Consider the following 22,327-nt stretch of genomic DNA (forward strand, 5'->3'; position numbering starts at 1 on the left):
CTAAAGATCGGAGGTCATAGAAGAGGCCCCTAAAACCTTCAAGATTTGAATATTATGTGGAAGAATGGGCCAAAATCACACCTGAGCAATGCATACGACTAGTTTCTCCATACAGGAGGTGTCTTGAAGCCGTCATTACCAACAAAGGCTTTTCTATTAAACAGTAAATACATTTCAGCAAACGTGTTCAATACTTATTCCCTGTTTCATTCCACTTTATAACACTTAACTTAATGTATGGACTTGTTTGTTTAAAATGTGTGGATTACTTGAGTTCTTACCAACATCTGTTGTATATTTCCTCAACAGCCCATTAGAAATATATTTACGGAGAAAAATGTTGACGTGCGCAATACTTAAATTCCCGGATACATATTTAGACTTGCTTCGCTAATTGGAAGTTATTCATTTTAGATTTGTGTATCAATTAAATCTGCTTTGTTTAAATAATGGATTTAAACTCCTTAGGAACAGTTACCTTCCTAATACTGCATCGTTTCCAAACTGCATTGGGCGATTTAATTCAAAGTGTACAGAATGAATAAAAGTAACCTCAAATGAAAAATAGCCAAAACATTTGCTTGGATATGGAGAAAAGCCCTACTTGAGCAGAAACATGGAATGCCAAAAATCTAGGATTTTAGAATTGTACTTCTATGATATACCCATTATCAAGAAAAATCTAAATTTAAATTAAGTATATTATGCAAAACAGCAAGCAACCGTGGTCATTTCACTGAATATTTCTGGATTCTGAAAACAAAAGTTTTCCTTTTGGAAGGTTCTCCTTTGTCCCCTTATTTCATGGGCTGCTCAAATGGCACAATGCCAGTCACAATGGTAAACCCAAAAGAAGGATTTGTTGAAGCAGACACAGTGACGTAACTAGAGGGGGCGGGCCCTGGCGCGGGACGCACTGCCGGGCCCCCTGTCCCCCTCCGTACACCCGGAAATGGCCGGGAATCACGGCGCATTAGCTGCCGGGGGGGGGCCCTGAGGGGGTGCGGGCCCTGGCCCAATCGCACCCCCTGCTCCCCCGGTAGTTACGCACTGAGCAGACCAATATATGTGACATTGGGACATGAACTGGGTGTAACTAAATATTTTACTTCTGATTACAGCCATCTTGTTTCATTTTCCAAGAGCTCCCTTGCATTGCCCTGGGACAGAACATGCACAGTATGTAAAGCTGTAACATATGCTGTACTGTGCATGTTCTGCCCTAGGCTGGTGGAAAGATCCCTGGGAAAAATCAAACAAGGATTAGTGAATCAAAGAGCATGTATACCCTTAAAGGGGGCCCACCACCCAAAAAAAAATATTCAAAATCCTATTTTATCACATTAGTCAAGCCAAATGAACTTTAATGACACTATATAAATTATTTGAATCTTGTTTCCTTCAGTCTGTGAATTCATAATTATAGCAAACAGGCAGGAGCCATTTTGTCGACACTGTTATTAAGGCAAGCCTTGCATCATCTCAGAATCTTGTTTGTGCACCAGAATGGGGGACCCGATGTCCATCCCCATGCCCTGGTTACGCAATTAAATAGTGAAGAGAATGGGGGAATGTGGGGAGAGCAGCGACATCTAGGAACTGCTGAATGGAAAGTGAAAGTAATTGTCCGCCCCTCCTCTATGCCTAAAGGCATAGAGGAGGGGCAGACAATGTTTGATTGACAGTTGAGATTTTTAAATGAGCTTACAACAACTATGAATGCTTTAATAAAAAAATAGAAATTGGATTTCATGTTTAATTTGAAAAGGACTTATTATACAGATTTTTTGTGTCTGAGTGACAGGTTCACTTTAAAAAATAGAAGCCTGTGGCCAGCTAGCCATTGTAACAATTGTTGCATAGACAAGGCCACACAGGGGCACAGACCAAGAATAAGTTCCAACGCTGGTGTTCGCTTTCTTCTTTGCCTGCACCTGAAACGGCTACACCAGACAGGTATTCAAGCATTTCTGCTGTGTGTGCCTGCACCTGGCCCGGTGCAATAATTCCAGCCGCAGGCAAAGAAGAAAGTGAATGTCCGTGTTGGGGTTGATTCTAAGCCTGAGGAAAAGCTTGTGGCATTAACTTTTAACAAAATGCAGATCAAAGAGCCCCTTAAAAGTATATGAGGGTATTTTTCATAGCAATCCTAAATATGAGATTGATCTCATCTACATCAGCAAGTGATGTGTACTAGAGGCAAACAAACAAGGTAGGTGTGAAGTGACGACAAGAATCCGTTAACGGCCCTTCCCATCTGCCTTTGTTATGACATCCTCTATTGTGCTGGCCTGCAGGGAGAGTCCCAGAGTGAGAGGCATCTGTTCCAATCAACAGTCTCTACCCCGAGAGTCATCAGTCAGGGATGGCTGGGCACTGAACTCTGGAAGAATTTCACAAGAGAAATCTTACAATTCTTCTTGGGCCTATCCTCACTATACCTGGCCCTCTAGGATTCCAAAGAGCTGTGCAAGTTCAGTTCATGCATGAACATTTCAATTCAGCAGCAAAAATCTCTCCGAAGATGTACACAAGCTATAGGGGATTGGCTCATATTATCATCATCATACTATATCATACTAATCTCAACATAGTAAAGCAATAGTTAAAGACGAAATAACCTTAATTATAAAAGAGCCGCCAGTACCATTCATAGTTTCTTCAGCTGATGAGTACAGACCGAAAATCAGCCAATCCACTGGCCTGTGCTAGCTCCTGTGTCTGCACTGAAAGGCATTGCACTGGGCTGAGCGAAGACACAGGGAGCAAATTTTAGATCCACAGGCCGGGAATCAGCGCCCGTGTGGCTGTGCCCTTACAATTGTCTGTGCTTGTTTACATGGGTAAACAGCCGTACACAAGCCTCACATTACCATGAACTATGCAAAGATCCGTTTCAGTGGTGTGAAGGTTACTGCAATTGGCCCTGGAACAACAGAAATAGGTTCTCTGGACAGTCTGACGAGTCTTGGTTTGGCAGATGCTAAGAGTGACTTTTGAACCACAAGCTCAAAAAGAGTAGTCAGCAACTATAAGGTTAACAGACTAGTATTTTGGATGTGTGAACTCAATTTCTATGCACATCTGTATTAAGGGATAACTAAACAGAAAATTCATGTAAAATGCAAAAGTGCTCAGAGAAGCCGAGTATATTTACATGAAAGGGATTAGACCCTTTAAGCATTAATGAACAGTCTAAAAACACTGCTAATTCCTCCTGCCCAATGGAGGAACTCTATACATTTAAACAGCAAATTATATGGTGCTCCTTACATGGAATGTCCTAGATGTCAAAATAACTCCATGCCACTTTGTGACAGAAGTTGCCTAAATATCACTTCCAAGCAGGGTTGCCATCTTTTATGGAAAAATATACCAGCCTTCCTATATATTCATCCTTTTTCCCTATTAATAACATTGCGATCAACCATAATTTTTACCGGCCAGGTGGCAACCCTACTACCAAGTGTGAGTTCTTAATGATGGTACAGGTAGGTTTTCCACAGTGCTTTAAAATGAATGGCAGGGTGATCAGCCAACCGGGGATTGCAACATCATAACCTCACCCCGACATCACACACACACACACACACACACACACACATCCCCAAACCGGCACACACTCTGCCCTCTGAGGTCATCTGCCTGGCCCTAATTTCACAGGGACCTCCCCTGATGTCATACTTTATACTGACAAGTTTCTGTTTTTTATAGGAATGTGCCAGTATCGCTTTAATTTAATTTGAATGGTTAGTAGTAGGTCAGTACATTGCAAAGAATGATCATTCGTCGTAAATGAGAATCAAATATGTACATCTATGGCCAGCTTAAGCTATCCTAGCAGGAGAGAGAAGAATGCTTGGTTGAGACAATACCAATAACAAATGCAAACCTTTAATGTACCAAAATAAAATAACCCTATTTAAACTCCTGCAAAAAACTTTAAATGGAAGTATAACAAAAAAGAAAGCATTATAACAGACAGGTAATACAGAACATTTTTCTAATATGTAAATGTATTTAACATTTCTGTTTGGCGAAATCTTACAATCTAGAAGATTTTTCAATGAAATATTTTATCTCCAGTGATTTTAAATATTGTTTTGCCAAGATTAAAAAAAATAAATAAAACACACAGAGTCTTATATTGCCATGCAAATAACAGTCAAAACTACTCAAATATGTATGTACGTATACACACACACAAAGGCACAATTCCACCACCACCCACCCAGAAAACAAACTGCCGCACCTTTCAATACCAAAAGTTTTTGGCTGGTTTGCCAAGCGAGTTAATCTTGCCCTGTGTAAACATAACTATTCCATGAATTATTTTAATAGCTACCTATTGTTCCTTAAATAATCATTTATTTAAATATGTAAAGCTGGCAGAAATAGCAGAAGCAGACAAGGATCTCTTAGGGTAATTAGAAAGCAGTTAGGCATCTATGAGCAACAGTGTCCTAAGACTTTGAGCAAATCATATATATTGCTGAGTTCTATTGCTGGAGAAATTTGCTCATGTGTACCCACTCTGAATAGCACGGGGACCCAATTTGGGTCCTAGTTCAGAGCTTAAACATGGCCATAGACGTGCAGATTAGATTAGGCTATATCGAAAAACGAAAGTCCGTTCCAATGTTTCAACCTGCAACTAACTATTCAGACCAATATAAAGTATTAAATAGAACAAATCACACAATGTGCTCAGGTCATTTATTGACAGGCAGCAATTGTACGAAAGTTACGCCTGACAAACAGTAGTGACAATCTTCCATTGATATTGTCAGATAAGCAATACATACAGAGATCATTAGCCAATATAAAGCATTTACCGTATATACTCGAGTATAAGCCGTCCCGAGTATAAGCCGAGGTACCTAATTTTACCTCCAAAAACTGGGAAAGCTTATTGACTCGAGTATAAGCCGAGGATGAGAAATGCAGCAGCTTCTGGTAAGTTTCAATCAAAAAATTGAGGGTTTCTGCTCCCATTGGAGGTGCCGGCGTCTCATTTTTGAATGCCAGCGACCATTCTTGGACGTCGGCGAATATTCTTGGAGACTATTCTTGGACGCCGGCGACTATTCTTAGACATCGGCGACTATTCTTAGACGCCGTCGACCGTTTTTGCGCTTGACCCGAGTATTAGCCGAGGTACAGTTTTTCAGCATATTTTGGGGGCTGAAAAACTCGGCTTATACTCGAGTATATACGGTAACCTGTCCAAACGACAAATTGTACAAATATTCATTTCGTACATAGTATCTTTGCTTCTACGGCTAGCTTGTGAGTCCCTGACCTAAAAAGTTGACAAACCAACTGTAACTCTGCTAGTTTACAAAAAAAAAAAAAAAACAGCGGATTGCCATAAAACTTTATCATATCAAATGAATATCTCCAAGAGAGAGAGTACAGAATAAGTTTATAATATTGTAAAATTAAGAACAGCATTTTAGAAAAGAAAACATCATATTAATAAACACGTTTGTATTCTAAGTAATCATGTAACTGATACATTCCATGCATTCAACATCTCACACCAAATGAAACAATAGCTTGCAATAAAATAATAAAAGTGATTCCATTCCTAGTCAACTGTATGCATGTCTCAGTTAGGTCTAATCACCAGAAGACTTCTGCAAATATCCAGGCCCTGGGCACTAACCATCCGAGACCGAGAGTAAACCATATATGGCCAAACATATAAGGAAATACAGCTAGATCCTACACAAGGTTTGGAACAGAGATCAGTCCCGCAGGAATAGTTGGGTTGGTTATGTGTAAATACCAGCAGTTTCTCTACAATACAGAAGATATTCTGGGGGAATGAATGAAATGTTTCTGCAGCCTTTGTAACATTCATTGTGCCATCCTCAAACCCTGCCCCCCCCTTGCCCATAATCTTTCCTCTAGGCTTTAATCAGTTATGCAAATAGTGCCCTTCCCCCGCTGCATCTGCTCAGGGTCCTTCTCAGAACACAGTGGCTGCTTACCCTCTAAAACCACAGGGTGTTAACCCCTGCACTGCTACACTGGCCTAAAAATAAGCCAATCAAATCCCAGAGATCAGGACATTACAACAGACTGTACTGAGCTTTGTTGCCAAACAAAGAAACTATAGCTATTGCTGCAATATATGTATAATGGAGATGCATCTACCCCTAAATTCCAAAACTACAAAAACAGAAAGCACAAGTTTACACATCTTCTGGGCATGGGCAGCTGTATATGTATAACCAGCATACTGTCACCAATGTTCACGATTCCAGCAGCCAATCCTTTTATTATTTAAAGTTCCTAGGAACAGATTATTTTAGAAGTAGTCTGTTGAAATAAGCCTGCACAGGATGTCAGTAGCATGGGCCTAGGGCCTATCTGCTGCACTTACAATTGCTCACCTATTGCATCTACTACAAACATTGTAGCTTCTCAATAGGAAAATTACTGCCTCACACTTATGACCAAGGGCAGACAGAGCTGCCTGTATATTTTTCTCAGGCTGAGAGAAGCAGATGCACTATGTGGCTCATCTTCACTGACTTTAATAAAATCCACCTGCTTGCAGTTACACGTAGGGGAGGTTGACCTGAAAATGCTTGCTTTCTCATATTTGGGCCAACCTCCACTCCTCCAAGTGTGAAGCGATTCACTTGTATGGAGATGTGTCCAGATTCACTTGTATGGAGATGGGACATGGAGCGGATCGGCTTTGGTCAGCCTGAAAAAAATACACAGGCTGAGAGCATCATAGCCAACACTCCATTTACCTTCGGCCTAAAAGGGGAAGTATACCCCTTGTTCAGCCTGAATGCAATGACGAGGACTTGTGCTCAACATACTTTTGCCTATTGTTTTAATCATTACAAGTCTACGTGTTTTATTTCTAGAGCTAAAGAGGGTAAACACAGAAACTGAAGTTACTCTTTGTTTGGTCCTTGCGAGTAGATTACTGTATACAATCCACTCTTTTCACTCTTTGTTGCAGTAGTTTTGTTAGTAGAAGCCCAATTTGCAGGGGTATTCTCTGTGCTCTGGTGATCAAAACATCTCACAACTGCCCTTTTTAGCTCAAGAAACCAAAAAAAAATTTTTTCATGATGGAAACTATAGGGAAAAATATTTTCAGCAGGACCCTATATATTGAACTCATGCACAACAAGGTGTTATTAAACATCTTTCAAATTAATGAATAACACAAAACAGCAAACATTTGCACACTACAAGCTTTTGATTTCTGCATTGTGGATAAAATGTCTGCAAACGCTAACAATGACTTGCGTTTTAATATTCATGTTCAGTTAAGAAGCTTCAGTAGCATCTGGTTGACTTGATGATGCTTGCCAAAGTTACATTTTCCTCCAGCGTGTTTACACACATTCACTGACAGGAGGAAAGAGAAAGTGATATTATACGCAGTTACTTCCGCTAGAAGATAAGCATGGGGTTTATGTAGTGCACTTTGAAATATAAGCCCAAAGCATTACTCTGGTTTGTATATGGAAATGAAGTGTACGATTAGAAGCAGAGGTGTTTACGATGTCAATTTAGGTCAAAAATCTCATGAAGTCAAACTGAGCAGGCCCAAACACAATTAGGATCTGTATGTTTTTCTTATTAAAACAATCTTCACATAAAAGGAGATATTTTAGATAATAAAGAACATAATGAAACTACACTGAACCATAAATGGTCATTTTTGTGTTTTTTGTTCAGCAGCTCTCATTTGGAAAATCAGCTGCTATCTGGCTGCTAGGGTCCACTTTTACCTAGCAACCAAGCCGTGCTATGAATGACATACAAAAATATGAATAGGAGAGGGCCTGAATAGAAATATAAGAAAAAGCAATACCAATAAAAATGTAGCATCAAAAAGCAATAGGTCTTTGGCTGCCATGTTCAATACCCCCCACCCCAAGCTGAAAGGAAGGAAAATAATTTTAAAGCTAATTTTTTACAGGGACATGAAATTGGTAGCAGATTGCTACAAAGAGAAATAATGTTCCCTACACAAGGGACAATAATACCACTTGCTTTTATTCAGCATACATACAATTTTCCTTGTTTTGTTGTGCGAGTTTTACTTGTTTAAACATTAGGGAGATCTTTTGTTTGCACTCATCAATAAATGAAACAGGGGCAAATGGAGTTGTGTTTGGGGTGGGAGAGCAGTCCAGGTGGAGCTGCCTTTATCTGGACTGTAAAGAATTCAATGCATAATCCTGCCCTTGGGTGCTCACTTTGCTGCTTACAATATGGACTTCATGAAGACCCACCTTTGACAATTGCTACATATTTGAAAATGACTTTGGGGTGAAAAGCAAAATAAGAAACCTCATAAAAAATAAAAAAAGTAGTTGCAATGCTACTTGACTATATAATATATCTTTATGTGTTTAATATGCATTTAATTTTCCAAGCACAGTCAAGCTAATAGGCAGTTCAGATTAATACATTATGAACTATTTAAAACGATCTTGCAATGAACTAATTTTCCATCCAAGTGAAGATATAATTCTACAAGACATGTAGTGTAGTCTAGTCTATGTTGACAGAAATTAAGATGACCCTTTATTATTGCCATGGACTAGTGAGGGCAAAACCTAGTGGAGCATAGAACAGGAGGGGGTTAAGAACACAGATAAAATAAGTGTATTATTCTACATCTAGAAGTGGCAATCCTGGTTTATTTGCGTTATAGAAAATAAACCATATGTTATAACTTTTCAACTGATGTAGGTAACAAAATAAATGATGTAATTAGTAAAAGTGAGGATGACTGGTATACCAGTGTTGTATTGTTGGTACATGCATTCCTGTACTCACTCATCCTGTTGAAAGAATTCTCTTAAAACAAAATGCACAATGGGGATATATGCACACAAATGCCACTAAAACAAGGATTTCCTGAAAGCGAGGAACAAGCAATTTTAACAGTTATATTTAGGTATTGGCAAAAGCCTCTCCCTCTGCTTTCAAATAGACACAGGAAAAACAAAATGTGTATGTCAGTTTATAAATAAATTGGGTGAATCAAAAACCAAAATATCACATGGACAGTCATATTCCGAGATATAAAACAAAACTAAAAAATATTATCACAACAAAACAACTGTTAATTAGCACCTACACCCCACCCCCATGAAAGGGGCAAATAACAGGGCAAGGGGTGTTCCAGTCTGGTTTACTGATTTATTGCAGCTTGTTACCTACTATGCTAAAGAGGCTTTTTGTTCTTGAAGCAGAGAATTGCAAATGTGGCCTGTGAGCTTTGTGTTCTTTTGTTGCTGTGAACAAGGATAAGAAAGGAAATGAGGGTTATAAGCTGGGCAAGCTGGCCTGAATGGTGGGGGGGAGCTGGTTCCCGTACTGGTCTCATTTGAATGATTTGGCCAGCCATGCACTACAAGCTCTCTTGTATAGTAAAAACTAAATGCTTTTAAAAGCACTTTCATCTTATGTGAAATCTTTTTGTAATGTTCACACATTCTTTTTTACAGTTTTCATTCTGTAAATTGGGCTCTCTAAATGAAAGCCCTCACCCCTCTTAGCTGTGCCACTGCCTTCTTTCTACAACCTCAATATTATAATATTAGTCCATAGTGTTTTGTATACCAACCCAATGCAACTATTGGACGTTTCAAATATATCTATTTGCACTGCTAACAGCGACATTTGTGACTGCTGTCCTAATGTGTTGTGATGTGTACAAAATACTGGCCCAGCTTAAACTATGCTACACATTTATTTTAATGTCACAGGCTCTGCAAATTGTATAGTGCAATGGTACAGCTAAATGACTGAAGGCACAAAGGGTAATTCAAAACTGGTGAAAAGCTTGGTATAGGTACGGCAACACTTAACATCCATTGCTTTCAAACAGTAGCCTTGTAAATTCACTGTTCACATGAGTCACTAGAACAGAAGCAAACTTCAAACTCCTCCTGTTGCAAATCAAGAGTAAAGCTGGCCACAGATGCAAATATCTGATCATTCAAATCCTCAAACGATCATACTTCCCCATCTCCCGACCTGCCACTAACCATTCAGATCAAATGAAGTAGTAAAAGAACAGATCAGCTGATGTTCTGCCCCAGACAGCAATCGTACAAAAGTTATGTCCAACAAAGCTGGTGACAGTCTCCCACTGAAAACCGTACAATCGGCAATACATGCAGAGATATTATCGATAAAATCAATATATCACAAAGGCACCTGAAGTTTCCTACAGAGGAAACTTCGTGATATGTTGGTTTTACGGACAGTGACTTCATTAATTTCCAATGGACACGCATGTTTGGAAGATTTGTCGCTCACAGCCATGCATAAATAAATCTACCCATCAGCCACTGCAACAGATCTGGTGAATAACAGACTTCTACTACACTGTCTCATTAATTGACAAATACTATATAAATATCAATTATGTCTAAACCTGCTGAAACATAATTACCGGTAGAATTCATGTAATGCTTAACAATATAATCTTATACTTAAAGAAATTGCAGAGATCGGCAGAGCACAATCTTTAGAACAACTGCTTCAGCCTGGAGAAACACAGATGGCTTAATACTGGCTTAGACGTAAAAGACACATCTCTCTGCATATATGTATATTACACTGCAAGCCTAAGGCAATGTCCAGCCCATTAACTATTAATGAACCAGATGGCAGCACTGCCACCCACTCCCGAGTATGGATTACCATTTAAACCAAAGCTTTAGTTTATAGAGCAAACTCCTCTTACATATGCCAAGTGTGAAAAACTGAATGCTAATTGGGTTCTGAAGTACGTGTGGTGTTTAACCCCCCCAAGGGAAACAAAGCCAACACTTCTGTTGATTCCAACCTGGGCACTATCTGAATTTATACGTTCTATCCATGTGTGTATCCACCGGGTACTCCAGTTTTCCATTTTCTAGGAAATTCTGTATAACCCCTTCCCATATATAACAGTGTAGTCAATTTGTTGTAGCAAGCACAAATACTTAAAGGGATTCTGTCATGATTTTTATGATGTAGTTTTTAATTCTAAATTACACTGTTTACAGTACACCACTGCATATGATTCACTCTACCATATAAAATTTCATTCCTGAACCAGCAGTAAATAGTGACTGAAGTTTATTAGAGCACAAGTCACATGACTGGGGGCAGCTGGGAAACGGACAATATGCCTAGGCCCATGTCAGATTTCAAAATTAAATATAGAAAATCTGTTTGCTCTTTTGAGAAACGGTTTTCAGAGCAGAATTATGCTGGATCAGCACTATTAACCGATGCATTTTGAGAAAAACATTTTTTTCCCATGACAGTATCCCTTTAATAGGGCTAATCTAGGATCAGATCATTACAACTTCCATGATCAAAGGTATACTTGTTGACTGGGGCCTTAATATAACCATGCTCCAAGAATCACAAGTTCAGAGTAATAAACTCTCGTTGGCTCAGACATGGCCTGTCTTGATCAATCATGTCAAATAAATGTAGTCATTTGGTTTTAAAACAAGCAAATGGGTAGGCCAAGTAAGTCAATTTATGACGTGCTTTATAGTACAAGCATGCAATGTCAAAAACAGTGGTAGACATTTCTAAGAAAAATAACACATGATTTCTTTGGCCAAAAGTACAAGCATTATGAACGCTTGTTTTTTTCTGAGATGTAATGGATTAGGACAACTAGGCCAAACAGTAAATTAAGACTATACATATACATTAACAATTAATCTGCTTGCCCTTTTTGTTTATGAGGAAATGAATATATGGTCCAGAATTTGATGCAATTTTTTTATTCAGAATTTACCTAATCCTAATACAATATAATGGATTTGTTACAACTATAAGGCTTTGTGCCTTAAAAATTACAAATACCATTTGTGTGCTGTGCAATAAACAATGCAAATCAGTTATGGTAGTGGAAATTTCCACTAAGCAGTAAACCAGTGGACCACAATAGGTCAGTGCATCAACTGCTTTGTTCATTCTCAGCTTTTAAACTCACAAAAAATGCAATCTCGAAAATATTTACAAATATAATGTAGCATGTAAAGTAGCAGAGCATTTTGGAACACAAGTCCAAAGCCACAATTCTCCAACTATTATATGGTACCCTATATGAACATCAGCAAACAAAATCACTAAAGCAGCCACAGCCTGCAAATATGAGTCGATGATCAGAACAGCTAGACTACTCAAAGATTCCATATCGCTTTTTAGTAGTAGTAGTTTTTACCTACTCAGAGGTTGCTATAAAAGTAGAAAAGTATTACTCACATAATCGTGGAAAGCTTTTGCTTCACTTGAATGTTCACAGGTATCTCTCCTCTCAGGAGCAGCACAGTACAAGTCCCAGAATACACTAAGAAAAGAAAAATAAAAAGTCAACAATTCAAGTTAAGACAGCATCTGTAAAGAAATAACATGCAGAATTTCATGGATATCCAACTGAAATGTTGACCTGGGAAGAATGAGCATATGCTAAACAGTTGGCCAAACGGTGCAGATTTAACTTTTCATCACATAAAAAACAATAATTGAATCCCACAAGGGCCCATGAAGACCAATTGGGCACATTGGACAGTGAATGCAGTTCTCACCGGATGGGCCTGTATAGGACAAATATCAGTTGGTGTGTGGAAAGAGTTAATAGACTCTTATCCTTGAATTAAAGTTAATTATTTTTATCACTACTTACTAAAAAAAAAAAGAAAGTTGTAATCTTAGCAGGAATAACACAGCAACATGCAGCAGGTGTGGGACCTGCTTTTCATGCTGCCGAAACAATGACCCTACACACACGATTTTATTGATCACCATATAAAGTTTTTAAGGACCAATGTATATAATTAATTGTTCAATAAAGCTAGAGGAGGAATGACAGGAATTCATAAAGATTAATCTGAACATTAAGACAAAAGGAAGACAAATTATGAAGAAAAAAGAAGATATACAAAGAAAGTAATAGCATTATGAAATAAATCAGATAGTACATAAAGGGAGCTAGCATGTGCATACAAAAATGAACAATTTATATCAGGGCTAAGAAGCAGATTCTTAATTTGGGCTTAAAAAAAAGAAATAAAAAAAAAAAAAAAAAAACACTCACCACCACCAGGAGTGTAGGAAGCCTGGAGGTTCCCCCAAAGTGATATTCTTCTCCCATCGTATCTGTATAAAAACATGCAAGATGAAAAGCTTTAGAATTTTAGTACTCAACATAACAACAATAAAGGGATTCTGTCATGATTTTTAGGATGTTGTTTTTATTTCTTAATAACACTGTTTACACTGCAAGGATGGGCAAAAATTAACAACTGTGGCGCCCAAAGAAATATGGTTCAAAGCTAAATTAGCCCCTAAATTAATACCCAAAATTAAGGAGGATTACACGAAAAAGAAAATATATAGTGGGCATAGGACTGGACACATGGCATTACACATACAGGTGATGTGTTATTTGTCTCTGTCAGGCTAGCCATATTGGTAATGTGGGGGTATAATTATGAGAAACAAATACAGAGGGGGAAGGGGTTAAATAGACTCACATGGGAGAAAACAATGGTTTTAACACTTGCAAAAGCTTGTTGGGATTCATTGTTTCAGTTGGATACATATTAAGGCACCCACATATTGGAAAATTTATATAAAATGGATTTTTATACTATATTATTATTATTATAAAAACAGCTTTATCAAATTACCCTAAACCAAGGCTAAACAAGGCATAAGTATCATACAGTTTCACATGCATGTTTTAACTAATGCCAGCATGTACTGTGCCTTGACCCATGCACTCCCCACCATGCATAGCTGCTTTAACACCTAATTTGGCAACTGCCAAATGCAGGCCAAAACATTTGTATTCAGCATATCAGCATACAAAAGCTACAACTTTTCATTGTCAAACTGGTATATTACTGCACGCTATGCTTGACCCAGTGAAAACTACATCTCTCCTTAACTGTAAGCTTTGCTCTCACCTCAGACAGGAACGTCTGTGCAGATTTCTGGGCCCCAACATGAAGCAAGTATTCATAGACATAGAGTGCCAGCCTAAGGAATAAGAGAAAAGTTACATATTGAAAAGAAAGAGTTTAACATAAATTAGCTATCTTCTGGGTGCGCAAGGCAATTCAGATAAGACCCCTATAGTGCAAACTGTCACATTTAGGTAAACTATTTTTTTATAGGCTAACAGTAGTCACATTTTTCCGACAGCCACTGCAAGAGAGAACACATCAGCTTTGACTCATAGATGGAAAAAAAAAACTAACTTTATATTAAGATTACATCTACTTTAAGTAAAAATATTCAGTAAAACATTTAATATCATTTAGTGGGAACAGTTCGGATGGACTAAGGAAAGGTCAACTTGTGCAAAAACTAAAATAGCCATATTATCAGAAAAAAGTGCCAACTGGCTTAAAAGGAACAGTAACATCAAAAAGTGGAAGTGTTTTAAATAATAAAAATATAATGCATGGGATGGGATGACTGACGTAGTTGGCCAGCTTATATTTATTGCAATATATGGACAAACAATCCCTGTTTTGTTTAAAGGGTAAGGCATTTTTCAGTAGCAGTATGCACAAAATGTCTGTCTTAAATATATTGATAATGGGTTGAGTGCAGAGGACTGTTGTATTTGTCTAAAAATATAATGCAGTGTTGCCCTGCACTGGTAAAACTGCTGTGTTTGCTTCAGAAACCCTACTATTGTTTATATAAAAAAAGCTGCTGTGTAGCAATAGGGGCAACCATTCAAAAAAAGAGAAGGATCAGGTTACACAGCAGATAAGCTCTGTAGAACACAATGGTGTTATCTGTAACCCACAATTTAACCTGTGCCATATAGACTTTTTCCAGAGGTGCAGCTCCTTACAAAGGATGGAAAAATAGGGAGATCAGGGGCACAACTTGCTGATGTTGAAGGGGGGGCCTACAGGACCAACTACTTAGGGCATTGGAAGCCTAGAGACTGTATTCACTGGGGGTGGAATGGGAAGCATAGAGGTACAAATCCCTAAGAGGTTGGGGTGAAACCTGGGGTGCCTAATGGGGCAGCTCCCTGAAAGGGGGTAAGTTGGTAGCCAAGTAACACAGATCACCCAGAGATGTGGGGGGATTGGATGCCAACTCCCTAGGAGGTGGGGGAACCTTTGAATCACAACTCTAAATGGGGAGCGGACAGTGGACTAGAAGCACATACACAGACTACAACATTCAACTTATCAGAAAAAAAAACATACTGTGTAACTTGACCAATGCACATTTTCCATTCACCCTAGAGCAACCTCCTAGGAGTTGGACAAGGATCCTTGATGTTTCACTCCTTGTGTGTGGGGGGGGGGGGGTATGGCGATCGTAAAGGCATGGCTTCATGGAGATGGATGGGACTTAAGACTTGGACACCTCGGAGAGAGGGGGGCAAAGGCAATCGCCTCACTGGAGCAGAGGAGGGCCAGAGACAATCCCCTCACTGGAGAGGGGGGGCAAAGACAAGCCCCTCACTGGAGAGGAGGGGGCAAAGACAAGCCCCTCACTGGAGAGGAGGGGGCAAAGACAAGCCCCTCACTGGAGAGGAGGGGGCAGAGACAAGCCCCTCACTGGAGAGGAGGGGGGGCAGAGACAAGCCCCTCACTGGAGAGGAGGGGGGGCAGAGACAAGCCCCTCACTGGAGAGGAGGGGGGGCAGAGACAAGCCCCTCACTGGAGAGGAGGGGGGGCAGAGACAAGCCCCTCACTGGAGAGGAGGGGGGGCAGAGACAAGCCCCTCACTGGAGAGGAGGGGGGGCAGAGACAAGCCCCTCACTGGAGAGGAGGGGGGGGCACAGACAAGCCCCTCACTGGAGAGGAGGGGGGGCAGAGACAAGCCCCTCACTGGAGAGGAGGGGGGGCAGAGACAAGCCCCTCACTGGAGAGGAGGGGGCCAGAGACAAGCCCCTCACTGGAGAGGAAGGGGGGCCAGAGACAAGCCCCTCACTGGAGAGGAAGGGGGGCCAGAGACAAGCCCCTCACTGGAGAGGAAGGGGGGCCAGAGACAAGCCCCTCACTGGAGAGGAAGGGGGGCCAGAGACAAGCCCCTCACTGGAGAGGAAGGGGGGCCAGAGACAAGCCCCTCACTGGAGAGGAAGGGGGGGCAGAGACAAACCCCTCACTGGAGAGGAAGGGGGGGCAGAGACAAACCCCTCACTGGAGAGGAAGGGGGGGCGAGACAAGCCCCTCACTGGAGAGGAAGGGGGGTCAGAGACAAGCCCCTCACTGGAGAGGAGGAGGGGGTCAGAGACAAGCCCCTCACTGGAGAGGAGGGGGTCAGAGACAAGCCCCTCACTGGAGAGGAGGGGGTCAGAGACAAGCCCCTCACTGGAGAGGAGGGGGTCAGAGACAAGCCCCTCACTGGAGAGGAGGGGGTCAGAGACAAGCCCCTCACTGGAGAGGAGGGGGTCAGAGACAAGCCCCTCACTGGAGAGGAGGGGGTCAGAGACAAGCCCCTCACTGGAGAGGAGGGGGTCAGAGACAAGCCCCTCACTGGAGAGGAGGGGGTCAGAGACAAGCCCCTCACTGGAGAGGAGGGGGGCAGAGACAAGCCCCTCACTGGAGTGGAGGGGGGCAGAGAAAAGCCCCTCACTGGAGTGGAGGGGGGGGCAGAGACAAGCCGCTCACTGGAGTGGAGGGGGGGCAGAGACAAGCCCCTCACTGGAGTGGAGGGGGGGGGCAGAGACAAGCCCCTCACTGGAGTGGGGGGGGGGCAGAGACAAGCCCCTCACTGGAGAGGAGGGGGGGCAGAGACAAGCCCCTCACTGGAGAGGAGGGGGGGCAGAGACAAGCCCCTCACTGGAGAGGAGGGGGGACAGAGACAAGCCCCTCACTGGAGAGGAGGGGGGACAGAGACAAGCCCCTCACTGGAGAGGAGGGGGGACAGAGACAAGCCCCTCACTGGAGAGGAGGGGGGACAGAGACAAGCCCCTCACTGGAGAGGAGGGGGGACAGAGACAAGCCCCTCACTGGAGAGGAGGGGGGACAGAGACAAGCCCCTCACTGGAGAGGAGGGGGGACAGAGACAAGCCCCTCACTGGAGAGGAGGGGGGACAGAGACAAGCCCCTCACTGGAGAGGAGGGGGGGCAGAGACAAGCCCCTCACTAGAGAGGAGGGGGGCAGAGAGAAGCCCCTCACTGGAGAGCCAGAATGAAGCAAATGTTACTGGTGCTGAAAGAGAAGAGTTAAGGGGGAGGTGACAGGCCGGGAAAAGCTCAGTAGCACAGCTGACTGGGGGAGAAGAGGTGCACCTCTGCGGGGGACATGAAGCGCTCCCTGGGGGATGGGAGAGTTAAGAAGAAGCAGTGGGGCAAACTCGGGATGTAAATACAATTGTAGACCCGGGTGCCTAGAAGGTTGCATTTCCCATTATACCTTAATAAAAGCACACGACGTTATTGTAAAGGAAAGCATCGTCACAAAACGTACAATGTGTGGGGGTGGGGGGTCCCAGCACAATGGATAGAAGGCACAGTACATAGAAAGAGTAGGCTAAGCATTCCCTCTATACCCAGGCCCATCTTACTTTTCTCGGGCCTGTCCGTCTGACGGCACCGCCGAACCTTTCCCTTTAGCGAACATACTTCAGCTGATCCACACGGTCGAGAGAAGCAGAAATGGTCGCTCCGGGTGAGTCGTAGCCCAGGGAGGTGACGCTGTTAGTTCCGAGGCGGTGTCCCAGTAGCAGCCGGTACGATCAGCAGCTCAATGGAGAGTGCGGACAGATGCCACTCTCTGCTACAACACACGGTATAAAGGCACTGACTGGCGGCTACTGTGATGTCTATCTGTCTCTTCCTGTTGTCAGTCTCCCAGATACACTGTACGCCTCGCCTGGCCCCATCTCTGGCTGTGTGAAAGTCTCCCAGTGTCTCTTTCTCTAGCTCTCTCTCCCAGGCTGAGGGCTCCTTTCTCTAGCAGTGTCTGAGCGTCTGTCTGTCCCAGGCCTGGCCCATGTCTGTGCGTCCCCCCTGCATGTACTATGTGTATCCCATCAGAACGTGCACTGAGGGGGAGGAGCCCGGACCTTTCGCTGCCCCTCACCCACCTGGCCGCCTGAGAAGGAGGGGGGAGCGTGTGATACATTGTGTGGAGACAGCGCGTGTGTCGCTCTCATTGTGTGTACCACTGTGTTACCCCATGGTGAGCCCTAGGTAAACTCCTCAAGCCTGATATACTGTACTACTATACTGGCTACAAACTACCGTCTATATCATTTACTTTGGTTCGAGAGGCTGTTACACTGCCCATGAGTTACACTTGATAAATAATGCTGCGTTACGTGTACAGTTGCGTATGTAATGCTTCGGTGTAATACTGAGTATATGTACTATAAGTAAGCGCATTAATCTCTCATAGAGGAGCACGCCTCGCTACTGACATAGGCCACGGAGCAGCGTATATGTGCGTGTGCTAAACAGCACTGGCATTAGGGCTTTACAATGGCTGCATATCCCTGAACTCCTTGTTATATCTGTATACAAGTGACTCATAGCAATTCATTCTCCTGTACAGATGAACAATAATAAAGCCACGAAGCAGGTATAGAGCATTGCAGCATGTTCCTCCGCCAGTCGTTGGTGCCGTGTGTAACATATACACGAATGTGTGTCCTGCTTCCTGTTCCGGCTTTAGCAGCACATCTGATCGGAAAGGGGTTTGCCGGTGTATCGAGTGGTTACAAACGCTTCTCTCTGTTTCCATATAAAACACACGACGTGTTATTATAAAGCTTTAATACAAGCAATCATGTCTGAATGGCAAACAATGCTTTTTGTTTATTAACACAGAGACAACAGACCAGATCATTTCCTTGTGGGTCGAACCCCCTGCGTTCCCTTTCCACAAGGCATTTCCCCCTCCCCTCTCTTCTTTTCTATTTGTGCTACTGCTGGCGAGCATGAGCTTCCTGTCTCTTTAAATTGGCAGAGGCTCGGCGTGCGCTGATTGGCCATTTTCCGAGGGGAGCCTTGAAACTGCTTACCCGACCTGACTAAAAGTGCGGCTGTTCCAAGAAGAGTTGTTCTTCAACCCCCACCTCCAACCCAGTGCTGTCCAGGGAGGATGGGGGAGGGACTCATTTAAAGAGTATTGTAGTCCAAGTAGTGTATTAGTTAGTAAATCAGTCTTATCAAGCGCCACTGCCATTATAGATAATGAAATAATCCTTTATAAGAGAACCTAACCTCCCACTGATGTACAGTTCACCCACTATGTGAAAGGTCTTAAAGTGAGGGCCATTCATTAGTCAGTACAGCCTTCATTATTAGCACCCTGTGCTTTCACTGATTACTGTTGTGTTTCTAATTATGGTACATTACCAATGAAGTGGGATCATAAGACTTCTGTTTCTTTAAGGGCGCTCAAAGCTGCGCTCCGGTTTTATGCGTTCAGCCGCAGGGGAGCGCAGGAGTAGATGCACTGAATACTTTTCAATGCGGCTGTACTCACACAGACGCATGTAATGGCAGAACACAGGTAAAATGCAACATGCTGCGTCCCAACCTGCGTTCGGAGCTGACATGCATCTGTGTGAGTACACCCGCATTGAAAAGAATTCAGCGCACCTACTCCTGCGCTCCACTGTGGCTGAACACATAAAACCAGAACGCAGGGGAGTGCAGCTGCAAACACCCGTGAGTAAGGGACCTTAAGGCAAACCATAGCTAGTGTTTCATTGTTTATGTGGTCTAATTAGGGGTGCCACCTGGCCTGTAAAAATTATGGTTGATCCCAATGTTATTAATAGGGAAAAAAGATAAATATATAGGAAGGCAGGTATTTTTTTTCCAGAAAAGGTGACAACCCTAAGTGTAATCGTAGCAGTGCTGTATTACATCTAAAAATGATTGTCATAAGATATCATAAATAGATAAAGATATTTGAAAGTAGGGATGCACCAAATCCAGGATTCGGTTCGGGATTCGGCCAGGATTCGGCCTTTTTCAGCAGGATTCGGATTCGGCCGAATGCTTCTGCCCGGCCAAACCAAATCTTAATTTGGGGCGAGGAGGGAAATTACGTGACTTGTTGTCACAAAACAAGGAAGTAAAAAATGTTTTCCCCTTCCCAAATCTAATTTGCATACGCAAATTAGGATTCAGTTCGGTATTCGGCCAAATCTTTTGTGAAGGATTCGGGGTTCAGCCGAATCCAAAATAGTGGATTCAGTGCATCCCTATTTGAAAGCGAAGAAAAATTACTGCTGCAGCACCTCTGTTGCAAAAACGGAAAATTTGAATTTATTATTTTTTTTTTTTTCAGTCAAACCTTTCTAGGGGAACATGTACCTTAGGGAAAGAACTGATATTTGCCCACAGGGCTATTTTGCCTGGTTTTAGATAGGGCTGTTACACAATTAGTGTGTGTGTGTCACTAAACTTTGAATGCAATAGAAAATATGTATGGCTATTTCATATTGAAAAAAAAATATTAATAGGCTGTGCTCTTTGAAAAATGATTCGGGATGGGTGGGCCATGGGTTGGGCTGGTATTAATATGTTTACTTTGCCCTACCCCCCAACAGACAAAAGTTGCCAGCCCTTCCCTTCCCTTGCCACTTTGGGTTGCAAATTTTTTTGTTCTGCAGTGAGAAAATCTAATTGTTTATACTGATGGAGCCCCCTGGGGACATGTTGTGGATGCACCCCCTGTAGTGACACCCTTGCTTGCAAAAAAAACCTCACACACACACACAAGGCTAATGTATTAAGAATTTTTAATGAGTTATTCCCACTCCATCAAGAAGTTTAATGACAGTCTGTTTCAGATGCAGCAACCTGGAGCTTTGTAAATGACACAGTGAACATCTGTCCTAATAACATTCAGTGGAGACAACTATATTCCTGGCCACAGAGTAACTTTTGTGTCTGGTTTTTGCAGCCAAGGCCCACAGAGAAAACACATAATTCTTTATATCTCCTGTGCAGAAGGAACCAAGAACAGTGCATGCACAGTCAAGGGGGAGGGCAGGGGAGTGGGTCAGACACAAGCTAACCTAGGGGTGTTAGAAATACAAATCAGGTCTAACAAAGAGGAAAACAAAAATGTTGATCTAGGCACTGGCATTCAGGTACTTGCAACCAGTTCCTTAAATTTTACAATCTACAACAGGCAACTGGTTCAAGCAGCAATGGAAATATTGAGAATAAAAAGCAAAACAAAACAATTTGGAAAGTTGGAAACAAATTCCAACCAATCATAAATTAGGTCTGTTTGATCAGTAAAACAAATGAAAGCAAAAATGTGATTTGTTGCTATAGTTTATTACTCTAAAATATATACCTGTTTCTTGATAGCTATGAGAAGACTGTTCAAAAACATAAGACTATAACTTTATAGAAAATGGGTAAGGACCATTGTGGCATTGGTAATTTTGTACATGTATTGTCTGTATTTTAATTAATTTTCAATGCCTATTGATTGAGCAATGCATATTTTTTTAATATGTAGTAGATCAATGTGTAGTTCTTTGCTGAAACTATCCACTGCAGACAGTGCAATCTCTCTTAACATGGAGGTCCAAATGCAATAGCGTAATGTAATTTGTAATTCCATATCAGATAACAATAATATTACTCTCCTTTAGTGGGGAAATAAAACACCACAGAGATTGGATCCAATCCTGCTGGACAACTGTGCAGTAAGCAGAATGTGCTTGGTAACAGTGGAAGGTTAAGCTGATGCTGTCTGGGAGAGGATAGTTCCCAGTCAGGGCCGCAGTTGTTGCACTGGCCCGCCGGCCCCCCATTTCTGACACCTATGCTTTAACCAGATTTGCACCCTGGGTTGCTACAGTTTTTGCTCAGTCTATTTTGCAGGCTTGCTCAAGGTCTGTCAAGTTGGATGTGGATTGTTGAAAGGAATTTTGATGTTCTGCCAAATATTTTTCACTCATATGGAAATCAGAACAGAGCCAGCCAAGGGCATTTGCTTTCTCCTTCTCAGACAATCACATCTGACATTAGGTCTTAAGAACAATACAGATTTCCCTGTAAGATTTTCCTGATCTTTTGCTATACACAGTTTTAACAACATTCTTGCTGATGGGAAGCCATCATGCAACAGATAATATAGTCATAATCATGTTTTCGCAGTAGGAACCAGTTCTTTCATGGTGTAGTCTTTGGGTGTAGATTGGTGTAGGTGTAGATTCTGGCCTAATCCTGGCAACGCTTGTTCTGAGCTTAGACTTAACCAGAATTTAATACTGATCTTTAAAGGGATACTGTCATGGGAAAAACAATGTTTTTCAAAATAAATCGGTTAATAGTGCTATTCCAGCAGAATTCTG

At 42.0% G+C, this 22,327-nt stretch overlaps 1 protein-coding gene across 4 annotated transcripts in view; it reads right to left on the bottom strand.

Annotated features, from left to right (window-relative positions):
* The window catches only part of ssbp3.L (single stranded DNA binding protein 3 L homeolog), a 33,498-nt gene extending 14,693 nt beyond the window's left edge, over positions 1 to 18,805 (bottom strand). Inside the window, exons 1-4 of one of the 4 annotated variants that reach the window (XM_041589148.1) lie at positions 17,561 to 18,805; positions 13,980 to 14,052; positions 13,106 to 13,167; positions 12,274 to 12,358 (exon numbers count right to left, since the gene is read on the bottom strand). In XM_041589148.1, the coding sequence (XP_041445082.1) occupies positions 12,274 to 12,358; positions 13,106 to 13,167; positions 13,980 to 14,052; positions 17,561 to 17,616 (276 nt within the window). In that variant the 5' untranslated portion in view covers positions 17,617 to 18,805. 4 annotated transcript variants of the gene reach the window in all.
* Positions 18,806 to 22,327: the final 3,522 nt, after the last annotated feature.

Source organism: Xenopus laevis, chromosome 4L (assembly GCF_017654675.1).
Source record: "Xenopus laevis strain J_2021 chromosome 4L, Xenopus_laevis_v10.1, whole genome shotgun sequence".
NCBI classification, from domain to species: domain Eukaryota; kingdom Metazoa; phylum Chordata; class Amphibia; order Anura; family Pipidae; genus Xenopus; species Xenopus laevis.